At 34.9% G+C, this 14,364-nt stretch overlaps 1 protein-coding gene across 1 annotated transcript; it reads left to right on the forward strand.

The window, feature by feature from the left end:
- The first annotated feature begins 8,833 nt into the window (after positions 1-8,833).
- LOC123908637 (fructose-1,6-bisphosphatase, cytosolic-like) lies at positions 8,834-13,562 on the forward strand. Its single transcript, XM_045959331.1, has 12 exons — positions 8,834-9,096; positions 9,336-9,383; positions 10,559-10,633; positions 10,793-10,854; positions 10,962-11,028; positions 11,535-11,648; positions 12,114-12,200; positions 12,300-12,370; positions 12,477-12,542; positions 12,618-12,704; positions 13,042-13,117; positions 13,334-13,562. The coding sequence occupies exons 1-12, from the start codon at positions 8,938-8,940 to the stop codon at positions 13,448-13,450; spliced, it is 1,029 nt and encodes a 342-aa protein (XP_045815287.1). The 5' UTR covers positions 8,834-8,937; the 3' UTR covers positions 13,451-13,562.
- The last annotated feature ends 802 nt before the right edge of the window (positions 13,563-14,364 follow it).

Genomic DNA, 14,364 nt, shown 5'->3' on the forward strand with positions numbered 1-14,364 from the left:
GCCAAGGGGATAACACTGACTTCAGTGGCTCCCCCGGAACATGATGCAGGTTGGCGTGTCTTTGGCATTTGTCACAGTTTCTTACGTACATGGCGGTATCATCATGTATATCTGGCCAATAAAATCCTGCTCTCAATATCTTTCCTGCTAATGCTCTTGAACCGATATGACTACCACATGATCCTTCGTGTACTTCATTCATGATGCGCTTGGCTTCTTCAGTACTGACGCATAAAAGGAGGGGGGACGCGAATCCTCTCTTATATAGCTTATCCCCTACCATTGAATACCATGCCGCCATTTTCCTCAATTTAAAAGCCTTTTCCCTTTCTTTCGGGAGCTCATCCTTTTGGAGGTACCGGATAATGGGCGATCTCCAGTCTTCTTCTTCTATTACCATCATTACCTCTTCCCCGTTGATGCTGGGAGTTTTTATGGTTTCTTGGATAACGGTTCTATGGCTTCCTGGTTTTTTGGTGCTCGCCAACTTTGACAATAGATCTGCTCTCATGTTTTGTTCGCGGGGAACGTAAACTAATTCGAACGAATCGAAATGCTTAGCTAGGTTTTGCACCTTCTCCACGTATTTGATTAACTGCGGCTCTTTCGTTTGAAACTTCCCTGATACTTGGTTGGTTACCAGCTGGGAATCACTCATGGCCTTTAGCTCTTTTACCTCCATATCGCTTGCCAACTTCATTCCTGCTATCAAAGCCTCGTATTCCGCTTGGTTGTTGCTAGCTTTGAAGGCGAAACGTAGTGATTGTTCTATCATCACGCCATCCGGTCCTTCCAGTACTATTCCGGCTCCACTTCCTCGCACATTGGAGGCCCCGTCAACTGAGAGTGTCCAAAACGCCGTTTTCTCTGTTGTTGGCGGAGTAGACATCTCCAATACAAAATCAGCTAGTCTTTGTGACTTAATGGCCCCTCTAGGTGAGAAGGTGATGTCAAATTCCGATAATTCCACGGACCACGCCACCATCCTTCCTGCCAAGTCTGGCTTTCGGAGGACGTTCTTGATAGGGTAATCTGTTTTAACCACTACCTGGTGGCTTTGAAAATACTGCCTTAACTTTCTGGCTGTGACAACTACCGCGAGAGATAACCTCTCTATTCTTTGATACCTTGTTTCTGCTCCCCTTAAGGTTCTACTTACAAAATATATAGGTTTTTCTTCGCCTTCTATTTCTTGAACTAGAGCTGAACTCAAAGCTCTATCCGAAACTGCGAGATATAGGTAAAGGGTGTTACCTGGTAATGGGCGTGTTAAGATGGGCGGTGATGCCAGGAACTCTTTTAGTTGTTTGAAGGCTTCTTCGCATTCTGGCGTCCAGGAAAACCTCTCATTTTTCCTCAGAGATGCGAAGAAGTGGAAACCCTTTTCTCCCGCACATGATAGGAATCTGGATAGTGCGGCTATTCTGCCTGTCAAGGTCTGTACTTCTTTCACGGATGTAGGGCTCCTCATGTCTATGATGGCTTGGCATTTTTCGGGGTTAGCCTCTATGCCTCTGCTGGTGAGCATAAACCCTAAGAATTTTCCGGCTTGTACCCCAAAAGAACACTTTGCTGGGTTTAGTCTCATGTTGTACTTTCTTACTGATCCCATGATGTCCAACAGATCATCATCATGGCGACTTCCCTCGGAAGTTTTTACTACCATGTCGTCGATATATACCTCTAAATTCTTCCCTATTTGCTCAGCAAAAACCCTGTCCATCAACCTTTGGTATGTTGCTCCCGCATTCTTCAGTCCAAAAGGCATGACGTTGTAAAAATAGTTGCAGGTATTCGACATAAAGGCTGTATGGCAGGCGTCTGAGGGGTTCATCTTTATTTGATTGTATCCGGAGTAGGCGTCCATAAAACTCAGCATCTTACACCCCGAGGCGCCATCAATTAACCTGTCTATGTTAGGTAGGGGATATGGATCTTTGGGACACGCCTTGTTTAAGTCTGTGAAGTCCACGCACATTCTCCACTTCCCGCTGGCCTTTTTCACCATGACGACATTTGCCAACCATGAGGGGTATTTTATTTCTTCGATGAATCCTGCTTCCTTTAGTTTCTCCACTTCCTCTGCTATAGCGACTCGTCTTTCTTCTCCCACCTTCCTTTTTCTTTGGGAAACTGGTTTTGTGCTGGGTGATATTGAGAGTTTATGTGTTATCACCCCTTCGTCAATCCCTGGCATATCTGAAGGTTTCCATGCGAATAGGTCAGCGTTATCCTTCAAGATTTTGATGATTCGTCTCCTCTCCTCGCTGGGCAACGCTGTTCCCAAGCTAGTTGTCTGGTGAGGGTAATCGCCAATTTGAACCTGCTCCAGGTCTTCTATAGGGCTTACCCTTCGATCTTGGAATTCCTCCCTTGGATCCATATCTGCGCTCTCTATCATGTTTATGCCGCCTGGAGTTGTGGCTTGTCTTCTTTCGAATTTCCCGCTTGCGCTGGAAGTTCGGTGTCGTATCTTTAAGCTGGACTCGTAGCACTTCTTGGCGAGAATCTGATCGCCCCTTACTGTTCCTACTCCCCCATTCTCGAGGGGGTATTTTATTGCTAGGTATAGAGTAGACATGGCCGCCCCTAACGCGTTAAAGGCGGGTCTTCCTATAAGAGGTAAAAGGAGTTTTAACTACCAGATATCGCACTTTGATAGTTTTGGCATTGCTGCCTTCTCCAAACGTGGTAAGAAGGGAGGCGTAACCCATTACGTCCACTTGTTCGCCAGAGAACCCAACCAGGGTTCCGGAGTATGGTTGCAATTGCTCTTCTGCTAATTGCATGGCCTTGAAAGCTTCCCAGTACATAATGTCTGCTGAACTCCCCGAATCTATCAGTACTCTTTTTACATCACAGTTCAAAATTTGGACTTGTATCACTAAGGGATCATCGTCATGGGGTGCTACCTCCAAACCATCCTTTGCCGTGAATGCCAAATCCGGTACGTCTAATGGCTGAGGTTGACTTACGAGGTATATCTCCGAGATGGCTCGGCGTACATACCTTTTCCTTGCTGAGCTTGATTCGCCCCCGCCTGAGAATCCTCCCGCTATTGTATTCACGGAGATTCTCCCCTTGGGAGGCTCTCTGTTTGGCCCAGGAGGGTCTCGTGGCTCCTGCCGGGGAACTTTTGGCACGACAACCCGCCCTTGGGCGGCGTCGTCAATGAATTTTCGAAGGTGTCCGCTTTTTATTAGTTCTTCAATTAAATCCCTTAAGCGGAAGCATTTTTCTGTGGAGTGACCTCTACACCTGTGATACGCGCACCAGGCGTTATCGTCCAGCCCCATGGGGATGTTACTGGTTCTCCTTGGGGGGAGGTTTGCCAAACCGGTGGCCAAAATCTCATTTAAGACGTAAACCTTTGAGGCGTTTAATGGCGTGAGGTCTTCATTGGCGGGATGATTCCTGAATTCTCATCTGAGCGGTTGGCGGTAGGGCTTCCCATGATGCCTTTGCCATGGGTCTCCTTGGTGGCCCCCTGATTTTGGTCGTGGGTGCTCGGGCGCTCTAGCGGCACGGCCCACGTATTCCTTCTCCTTAACGTCTCTTTGCCTTTTCTCGGCGTTACTTTCTTCGCCCTTGATATAACACTCCGCCCTCTTGTTCACCTCTTGCATCGACGAGGCTGGCTTTTGGGCTAAGGACTCATTGAAATGTCCCGCTCTTAGCCCATTGTGGAAGGCTGCCACGAACATCTCCTGATTTGGATTTGAGACTTTGATGGTGGCTTCGCTAAATCTGGCGAGGAAGTTACGCAATGACTCGCCATGGTTTTGGCGGATGGAGAAAAGACTGGTTGATGTGACTTTAACGTGTTTCGATCCAGCGAACTGGTGAATAAATTTTTTATGAAAGTCAGCATAACTCTCAATTGAGTTTCTTGGAAGGTTCATGTACCAACGCAGGGCGACATCCTTGAAGGTGCCGGCTAGTAATTTACACTTTAGATGTTCCGGAGCATTGATTATGGCAGTTTGTGTCCCAATTGCCATCAGGTGCTCCCTTGGATCCGTCTTTCCGTCGAAGGTAGGAAGGTGAGGAACCTTGATTGTTTCCACCACTTGGGCATCCCACAAGTGCTGTGCTAAGGGTTGTACGTCCATGACGCCCTCTCCCTCCTCCTCCTCCAAAATCAATTTTGCTCTTTCTTTCTCATTAGTTCTTTCGGCTTCGATGGCCGCAATCTGAGTTTGTAAGCGCCGAATCTCTACGACGGCGGCTTGCAGGGTGTTAACGTTAGAGTTGTCGTGGTTTTCGTGTTCTCCAGCCATGTGAAGATGTTTGATTTTTCGTCTAGTTGCTGTGATAGGCTGGGATCAAATGATTTTACCGCAGCCCCACGGTGGGCGCCAAAATGTTCTGGTAAAAAACAAGGGGGTTTGTGTTATTGATCAAATGGTGTGATTACACTCAGTTCAATCCCAACAACCCTGGGAGTTTAATAAGTCAGAATTCGTCCCTTTACAAATGAAAGTGAGGAGCTATTTATAGAGCTTCTAGTCTTCTTCTCCAAGCAAGGGCTCCTAAAAATCCGATCTTCAGCGCCTTTTCCGGTGGTGCAGCGTGAAAGTAGGAATAAAACCTTGGTCTCCAAGCCATGGCAGTTTCAAGGAGTTGGTTTCTTCATTCCCAAGTTAATCGCTAAGGCAGAGAAGGATGAAGATATTTTGTTATCGTACGTAAATCCATCTTATGGGCGGTATCCTTCATTGTCTACCTCGCCCAGGCCTTATATCGCCAAATGGACACCTAGAGTTTAATTGTTTTGGGCCTGTTTCCTTTCTCATATTAATTGGGCTAGTTTGATTTTGCCTTTAAGCCCATTGCCCAGTCCAGTATTGAAAGAATTTCAATAGTCATGAATATTTTGTGGTTATATAAATCTTATATATTAGTTGGTCCCTTTTAATTTAATTTTTCATTTTAGTTAGTTGGTCCCTTGTGTAAGAAGTTATATAGTGATAATTTGATATATTGATAATTAAAATGATTTAATTAAAGATAATTAAAATTAAAATGATTTAATTTAATTAAAGGAGATGATGAAAAGGTTTTTTAAAAGAGATTGTAAACTTTTCTTATAGTATAAAAGTGATAAAAAAAATTTGGGGCCTAAATCCTTTACCAAAAAAATTATTTTTGGGGGTCTAAATCTAGGGCTTGGGCCGCTTTACCCTTGGGCCGGCCCGTGTCTACAAATAAATAAAAAAGTTGTTTAGAAATGATATTTTCATTGATTTATATCGTAGTTTTTTTAATATTTTAATGTAATAGATCTCTTATAATATTTTATAAGTTTGAAAAGATGCATTATATTTTATTTTAATAGTGTAATCGTAGCTTTCTTTATATGAGTTGTAATTGTATAGTAAAATGTGGCTTTGCTTTTTATTTTTGATGTAACCCTTATTTATTTCAATAGAGTTGGAGGCATGCATATATAAATACTTTTATTTACCGCGTGATCTCGTTTTTTGAAAATTACATATCGAATAGCGTAACTGTTTATTTCCTTCTATGCAATTCAAGGTATCAAGTAGCTTTTCTACAAACTTTCCTCTCGTTCTTTTGAAGTTTCTTCTCACATATTGACTTGGTGGAATTTTATCCAGACTTTACTATTCCCAATTTTTTAAGTCTATTGTTTTTTTTACATTTTTTTTGGTTGGTCATTTTTTTAGTATAACAGTTTTTTCAACACCCTCCACATATTCGATAGTACAAAGATTAAGAAATACTATTCTTCTTTTTTTAGTTTGCATGATATTATAAGAATTTAACATTCAACATGTCATCTTATTCTTAAGACTATCTCACTATGTACTCACTCATAACTATAATATCTTATCTCCTAAATACTATTATGCTTAGAGAGTAATTTAAATAATAAAATAGATAAATATAATATAACATTTTATATTACTTATTAAGATTTCTTTGCCTTTTATTTGTCAGAATTATTTAGCTAGTGGTTTCGTTTATCATTTTCACCATATGCTTAATTCTTTTTCTTTTCTATTTTGGTTTAATTTTATTTTTCTTAGTGAGGTTTATGCCACTATCCTCTCTTTAATTTGTTTGCATCTTTAATTTTATGTGTCTTTTAATTTTAAGCAATGGAATATCAAAATTAGTAGTTAAAATGTTGGTGTAATAAAAAAGTATAAATTGTAAAGTAGTGACTAAATTGCTACGCCGCTTTTCCTTCATCAATCAAACAAAATTTAAGGTAGATAGTGAGATATTTTTAATATTTGTCTTAGAAACTAAATGGAATCTTACGATTTTTCTTAGTGACTTAAATGAGTTTATTCTAAAAGTAATAAAGAAATTAAAATACAACTTAGCTCAATTGCAAACTTGAAAACCTTCGTACCAGCCCAATCCACTAATTTGAATCCTAACCAAGATGATTAAGCATATGAAAACACCTCTAACCAAGTAGAGATTAAATTCTTCCAAATTTGCTTCATACGACCAACTTGTATTACATTTCCAAATCTTCTCTATTAAAACCAAGTACCACTAAAAAAAAGTTAAGAAATTGCAGTTATATATATTTTTCATTGCCTATCCCAAAAACAATGAAGAAAATACATTTGAAAATAGAATTACATTTTTCCTTGAAACAATAAGATAGTGTAGTTGATTTACTCAAGAGTAGACATGACTTGATGAAATTACTACAAAGAAGGTTAGAAAACACAAAAAAGAAAAAAATAAGATTACAAAATATGAGACCATGGGCAAGTAGTGATGTGTGAGTATCAATATTTATAAAGACCATTGTGGTAAAACATACAATTTTTTTTTTTTATATATAATTATTGAAAGGAACTCCAACAATCATGAGGGTTAATTGTATAATATAATAATAATAATTTTGCAGTTATAGTTGCATCATATGAATACCTAAGGGTCAATCATAATTGTTTTTATCCCTTGTAATTAATCGTTTGATTTTTTTTTTTTTGATAAGCTAATCGTTTGATTGTTGATTTAACCTCTTGCAATGTGTAATAATATATTAATATGATTTATCTTGGTTTTTTTAGAAAATTAGATTATATATATTTAATAACAATACTAAAAATTATATATACATATAATTTATACGAATTAAGTTTTTTATTTGGGCAAGTATATGGATATTTAGGTTACTCTTAATTATTTAGTCATTTACGTTTTCTATTAATCCATATTTATCATTTTATATATGCCAAAATATAGTCTTTTGGAATTATGGGGGTTTCTTTTTCTATTCATGTATTAATCATTAGACATGAAATTTAATTTGTGGAGGATAAATTTTATTTTAGATATTTTTAATAATTAAGAGAAGTTGGTAAATTTTCAATAAAAATATGGAGTTTTTTTAGAGGTGCCATACCATCACAATGAAGGCCTATGAGCAATTCAACCTTCCTTTTACTAGTAAAAGATTATTATGTCCACATTATTAATTTATTATACTACAACAAATTAATAAGAATGCTAATCATTGTCTTACAAGTATTGATTTTAATAAGAATACTAATTATTGTCTTACGAGTATTGATTAAGAAATCAAAATAAATTATTTCGGTTAACATTTTTGCATGTACTCTTTCCTCGCCATGTCTATCAAGTAGGGATGTCAATGAGTATTCATGGGCGCGGATAGTATGATATCCGTGTCCACTCCATTAGATAAATATGATATCTGTATCCGCTTCCTATCCGTGCGGGTATCCACTAAGCGGGTAATCCGCGGATTTTTAGGTATCCGCGGATATTAACAAATGTCTATGGATGATAATTTTTTTTAAAAAAATATCTTTTTTTTAATTACCTAAAATTTCTTAAAGAAGTAAAAAAAAATATTAACACATAATAATATTCATACATTTCACTTTCAATTTAACAACAATGTCACCACATTCATTTTTCTTCTTTTTACCAAAACTTAATATAATATCCATATACTTTTCTTTAAAAGAATAATATACACATATTTCTAACTAAAATAAATTTCATTACAAAGTTATGCGAAATATAAAAGCCTATTTTCTATTTAATAACTAAGGATATTTAAGTAATTTTATTATTTCTTAGCGGGTACGGATATCCGCGGGCGTGGATACCATTAAATCCGTATTCATATCCATTAAGTATCGGGTAATTAAAATATTCATTTATTTCATCCGTGGATATCCATTAAGTTATCCGCCCAATATCCATGGCGAATTTTATCCGCGGATATTTGCGGGTGTGAATATTTTTGCCATCCCTACTATCAAGACAAGCTCTATTTTACCAGAGGAATCATATAGTTTTGATACATAAGATTAGAAGTAACTTTGTATAAAAAGTATTGTAATTATAAATAATAACTTATACTGTTTTTTTCATGTTATAATCTTGATTTTACTTATTAAAAGTTTTTTTTTTCTCCCATAAGTTATTTAAAAATTTACAATCCAACTAAAATAGTTAGTCTTTTTTTCTTCCTAATAACGAAAATTGGTAGTCTAATTACATTTTAGATCGGGTGGTTAAAGTTGCAACTTAAATTTGTTCACTCCTTTTTTCAAAAATGTGTTATACGAGAAGTTGAGCGCGCTATGAGTCATACACACTCGTTGATTATCTATTTAATTACATCCACTATATATGGAATAATTAAAAAAATATAATATCAGTTAGTGTAAAAGAGTCGCAATGAGATTAATTCATCCATAATAACAGGTCATGATCTATGTGTTGTTCTTATCTCAGTTGTTGACAATACCTTTTATATATTATTCCAAATCTAAACATATTGTGTCTTTCCTCCACTGCACCTTAAAATACGCACAAGCATATAAATAAATATTCTCTATCCTCCTCGTTCATATTCTCAACCCAATTCACCACTTTTCACAAGAAGAAATTGTGAATTCATTCATAATGGATCATGAAGGGGATGCAAATAGAACTGATTTGATGACAATAACAAGGTTTGTTCTTAATGAGCAATCAAAGTATGCTGAATCACGTGGTGATTTCACCATCCTCATCAGTCACATTGTTCTTGGCTGCAAATTTGTTTGCTCTTCCGTTAACAAGGTACATGTGTGATTCATTCGATCATTCATATATATTTTTTTCTCGATTTCTGCCATCAGTTTAATCTGGTTTGGATGTCAATTCTGGCGTCAAGTATTTCTTCTAGCCTCCTCCGATTGTAGTTATCTGGATCGAAATCATTCATATTTTTTTGATAGAGAAAATTCATAATTTCTTTTTATTTCTATATTTTTTTTTTGCATTGGTTTAATATTTTTATAATTTATTTTTAATGACAGGCAGGATTGGCAAAAATCCTAGGACTTGCTGGAGACACCAATGTTCAAGTCAGTTCTATGTTTTTTAATATTTTCCTTCTTTAGTAAAAAAAAATATTTTCCTTCTATATGTGTCAAAAACAAATATATTTTCCTTCTATATATATTGAGTGAAAAATAATTATCATTTTCCTTCTTTACGTGCTCATGTTAATATGTGACATGTCAGTATGTCACACAATCTAATTTTTTAATCTAATTTTATCAATGGAGAATAATGTTTTTTTTTTACATTAAAAAAAAGCTTATTAACTGATGATATAAAAGTGGAGTGTTGTGACAAAATAATGCATCTTCATGGAATGTTTATTTTACATTGAAGATGCATTTTTTTTTTCGTTGACAATAGTGAAGATGCATATTCTTAAATTCTTAAATCTATTTAATATTGTATTCTGAACTCACATTCTTTTATCCGTTAAAATTTAGGAGTCAACTTATGTTGGATAATTGGAAATGTTGCAATAACTTGAAAAAAGTTGTGATGATGATTGCACAAATAATTGTAAGGTGCATGTGTATGTACTAAATTTTAAATTCGATTAGTCCCACCGATTTATAAAGACTAAATACAATAGAGATAACTATGAATCCCCTTCAAATATAGAGAATAAAATTTGCTCAATTATTCCCGTACACCAGATACAAGAATTTCGGCAAAATTTTGGCTCACGAAAGTAACACATTGATGCGTTTGATTCCCTAAAAAATAAGGACTGGACATGACAATTTCAGTTGTATTGTGTTTGATAACAAAACTGTTATTGGGACAGACAAACTGGGGGGTCAAGAGATTGGACAAAAACCTAAATTCTTGTCCCCCCACTGAATCATGAGACAATTTTTTATCCTCTGTATAAGTTGTCTAAAATACCAAAATAATCTTTTGTCACCAAACATCATACAAAAACAAAATTTGTTCAACGCCTTAAACTTTGTCATGTGTTGTTTTGTCTTGTGTCATGACTCATGTACTTATATTTTGAATATCAAACAGAGCCATTGTATATACACAACATCATGAAATGTATTTTTTTTGGCAACCTTCCAAATTCACATTTTAGAAATTCATCTCACAAATTCATGGAGGTCCACATAGTTTGATGACATATAGAGTACTATGTCATTAATTAACATTTCTAATTTGTTATTAACTATAGTATTAAAATTTTTATCTTTTTAAGGGTGAGGAGCAAAAGAAATTGGATGTGATTTCTAATGAAGTGTTTGTGAAGGCCTTAATCAGCAGTGGACGCACGGTAAATCTACAAACTCAAATATACTTTAATAGTAACATTTTTTTAATGGTCTATTTCCATAGATTTTATTATTAATTTATTTTTTTTATAAAAAACTTTGTTATATTTTCTTGGTATAAATTTGAGTTTTGATTAATTCACATGCATTTTATTTGGCAGTGCCTTCTTGTTTCTGAAGAGAATGAAGATGCTATCATTGTGCCACCAGCACAGCGTGGCAAGTCAGTTCCATATTTTAATTTCATTGTCAAATCAAATTACATACATATATATATTGATCATATGAATATGTGCTTATAAAGTTAACAAATTCCTTTTTATTTTGAAGATACCTTGTTGTGTTTGATCCTTTGGATGGCTCCTCAAACATTGACTGCGGTGTTTCAATAGGAACTGTAAGGATTTTTTTATTTTATTTTATCCGAAACTTAATTGTGTATTTTATAGGTCAAATACATCTAAGGAGTCCTTTAAATTTCATATTTGTAACGGTTACCTCCTTTAAATTTTTAGGTAAAAGTTAAGCTGTTTAAATTTTTTAAGTAATAAATAGGTCTTTTAAGTTTAAATTGTTGCACGGTTAACTTTCTGGTTAACTTCCATTACCTTGTTGCATCGTGACGATTAACGTTGACTTGCATCATGATGAGTATTTTGACGAGAAAAGCATATGTTGGAGTAGATTATCTGGAAGAATAACAGTGTCATAAGTTTTTGTAGTGAAGGATAATCAGAAGGATAACAGTGCAAACTTAATAGACCTATTTATTATCTAAAAAAACTTAAAACTTAACTGTTGTAAACGTGAAACTTAAAAAACCATATGATACATTTGACCTATTTTAAATCATCAAATTAGAAATTATCATATTAATAACTAGCATTTACCTATTGCATATAGATATTTGGTATTTACATGGTGAAGGATACAAATAATGTTTCTGTTGAAGATGCATTGCAACCTGGAAGCAGTTTAGTAGCAGCTGGTTACTGCATGTATGGAAGCTCTTGCACGGTAAAAACAAGCACCAATCATGCAAATTGAATTATACTAAAAAGTTTTGAATTATACCAAAAAGTTTTTTTTGAAACTACTTGTTATTTATTTTACACCGACATTCAATAAGAATACATGATTTTTTAAATAAGCCCATTTCATAACCGTAATTTAAAAGTAATTGCAAAATGTTTGATGCGCATTGGAGGCCAGTGTAAAGGCTAGCTACTATCTTTTTGTTTTAGTTTTTAGGGTAAAATATGTTTACCTGCGATGTTTGCGAATTTCGATTTACCTCCCTATAATATTTTTTATTCTTTTTCCGATTAACTTTAATGTCAAGATTCTTAACATTACATGAGTATAATCGAAAAAGAATATTATAGGTGGTAAACCGAAATTTGCTGACATTTTATTATGAAATTGATCCATTTTTCATGTCACAAATATTTGATCCTGATTGAATAAACTGTGAAATTGTAGTTTGTGCTTAGCACAGGAAATGGAGTGAATGGTTTTACACTTGATCCTTCACTTGGAGAGTTCATATTGACTCATCCAAACATTAAGGTACATGCATTATGTTGATCTCAAATTGGTAAATAAGTTTATTAGATTTTGGCTTAGACAATTCTGAATTTTATTTGTTGTAACTTGTTATTTGAATAGATACCAAAGAAAGGAAAGATTTATTCAGTGAATGAGGGAAATGCCAAAAACTGGGATGAACCAACCACCAAGTAAGTTTTGAAGATTATGTTACATTACATAGTACTATGAAATAATTGAATTAATTTTCAAATGAGTCCTCTGATAAATTTCAATCCTTGGAATTTTGTTTCCTAGATATGTTGAAAGTTGCAAGTTTCCACAAGATGGTTCATCACCAAAATCTCTTAGATACATTGGCAGGTTTATGATTCTGAACTTTGCAAGTTTCCTTCAAATGTCTTAATTTTATCTGCTAACAAAGAATGCACAATGTAGTATGGTAGCTGATATACATCGGACATTGCTATATGGCGGTATTTTCATGTATCCTGCTGATAAGAAAAGCCCAAATGGAAAGCTAAGGTAAGACTCTAACATAGCTTTGGTATGTTTATTTCGAATTTGGTGTCAAGAGTTAGCAACATGATTCTCCCGTAGAAAAGTTCTATTCCTTAAGTCGTAATGTACTTGTTGAAAATACATCATAACCCTATGCGAAAAATAAGACATTACACTGTCGACTCAGGAACTAGTCTCATAGGAGTTTCATATGACCTAATTAAATTGTTGGGATGTCGTATGGCGTAATCCCATATGCAATTTTTCATATATAGATATGAGAACTCGACAAATTCTTATATCTCTTTAAAGCAATAACGCATGGAATAATTATGGTTATGAAATTCGACTATGAAATCAGGGTTCTGTATGAAGTCTTTCCAATGTCATATTTGATGGAGCAAGCCGGAGGTCAAGCTTTCACCGGAAAACAAAGGGTATTACTATTTTCCTTTGCTCTATTAGATTACCTTTTTACATAAACCATGTAGTTACAACAATTCAAAGTTTAAATGAACATGAATCATATATTCTTTTGTATATTATCAAGAATCATAGTATTTGATATTACATCATTTCATTTAATATTTGAGCTTATAGGCCAGTTGATCAATATTTACATATGTTAGATCTCATGTTATTTTGGTTTGCAGGCACTTGACTTGGTTCCAGAGAAAATACATGATCGATCACCGATATTCCTTGGAAGCTATGATGAAATTGAGAAAATGAAAGAGCTTTATGCTGAATCTAAAGCAAATGGTGCATGAATATAATTATAAACTCAGTTTGTGTATCTTTTAATTGTTTGAGGTTCATTTCTTGGCCTTTTAATTTTGTATAAATGTTATTTGTACTATTAATCATTTCTATTGTTTTAAAGCACAAGCTTGGGCTACTTACTGCACCAGAAAAAAATTTAGTCACAATATTATGCACTTTTTGTTAAAACCAAGTTGATATCGTGTCAACTTCTCCGCATTGCGCAATGCAATGTTACTTTGGAGACACACTTACTTGAGTTTTTGATAATGTGTCGTTTGAGTGTCGTAAGGGCATCAAACACCAACACCAACACGTATTTAAAATGGGGACAAGTGTAATCTTAAAGTTGTCGAACATCGACATGAGTTAAACACAAGGAAATGTCTAATTTTAAATATGTTTGTGATTCATAGACGATGATTGATCAGGATTGCATAATCGAAAAGAAAAAAAAAGTGATTTCAAAGGGTTTAATGTTTTGTTTGAAATGAAGACGTGAATTAAAATTTTGACTTGAAATGAATTAAGGCTAAAGAATGAGCAAGTAAAAACAATTTGTCATGAGAGACCGTAAAATGACCTCGAGTCAGTTGTGTATCGTGTGTATGGTTGAAATTTTATGGTGCAAGTAAATGAAGCAAAGTCAAACTCTATCTATCTATCTATCTATCATATGGTTGAATTTTTTTTACAGAAACAACATAGCTGGTGGTCTAGTCTTCTACTTTGTTTGGGCCTTGTATGACTTTTGTATTTGTTGTTGATTGTTTGATTATCTTGTAAACTTTTGTAGTCTACCAGGTACGTCTTGTACTAGGGAGACTGATTTAGTTAATATATTTTATTTTGGCTCGTTAAAAAAAATGTAACAAGGGTGAGAAATCACATAGAATATGCACATCATGGTTTACGAAATTGG

The sequence above is a fragment of the Trifolium pratense genome, linkage group LG2 (assembly GCF_020283565.1).
Source record: "Trifolium pratense cultivar HEN17-A07 linkage group LG2, ARS_RC_1.1, whole genome shotgun sequence".
NCBI classification, from domain to species: domain Eukaryota; kingdom Viridiplantae; phylum Streptophyta; class Magnoliopsida; order Fabales; family Fabaceae; genus Trifolium; species Trifolium pratense.

Coding starts and splice junctions, on each gene's coding strand:
- LOC123908637 (XM_045959331.1), top strand. CDS start 8,938: ATGGATCATGAAGGGGATGCAAATAGAACTGATTTGATGACAATAACA. Junction 9,384..10,558: donor CTGGAGACACCAATGTTCAA/GTCAGTTCTATG, acceptor TATCTTTTTAAG/GGTGAGGAGCAAAAGAAATT. Junction 10,855..10,961: donor CCACCAGCACAGCGTGGCAA/GTCAGTTCCATA, acceptor TTTATTTTGAAG/ATACCTTGTTGTGTTTGATC.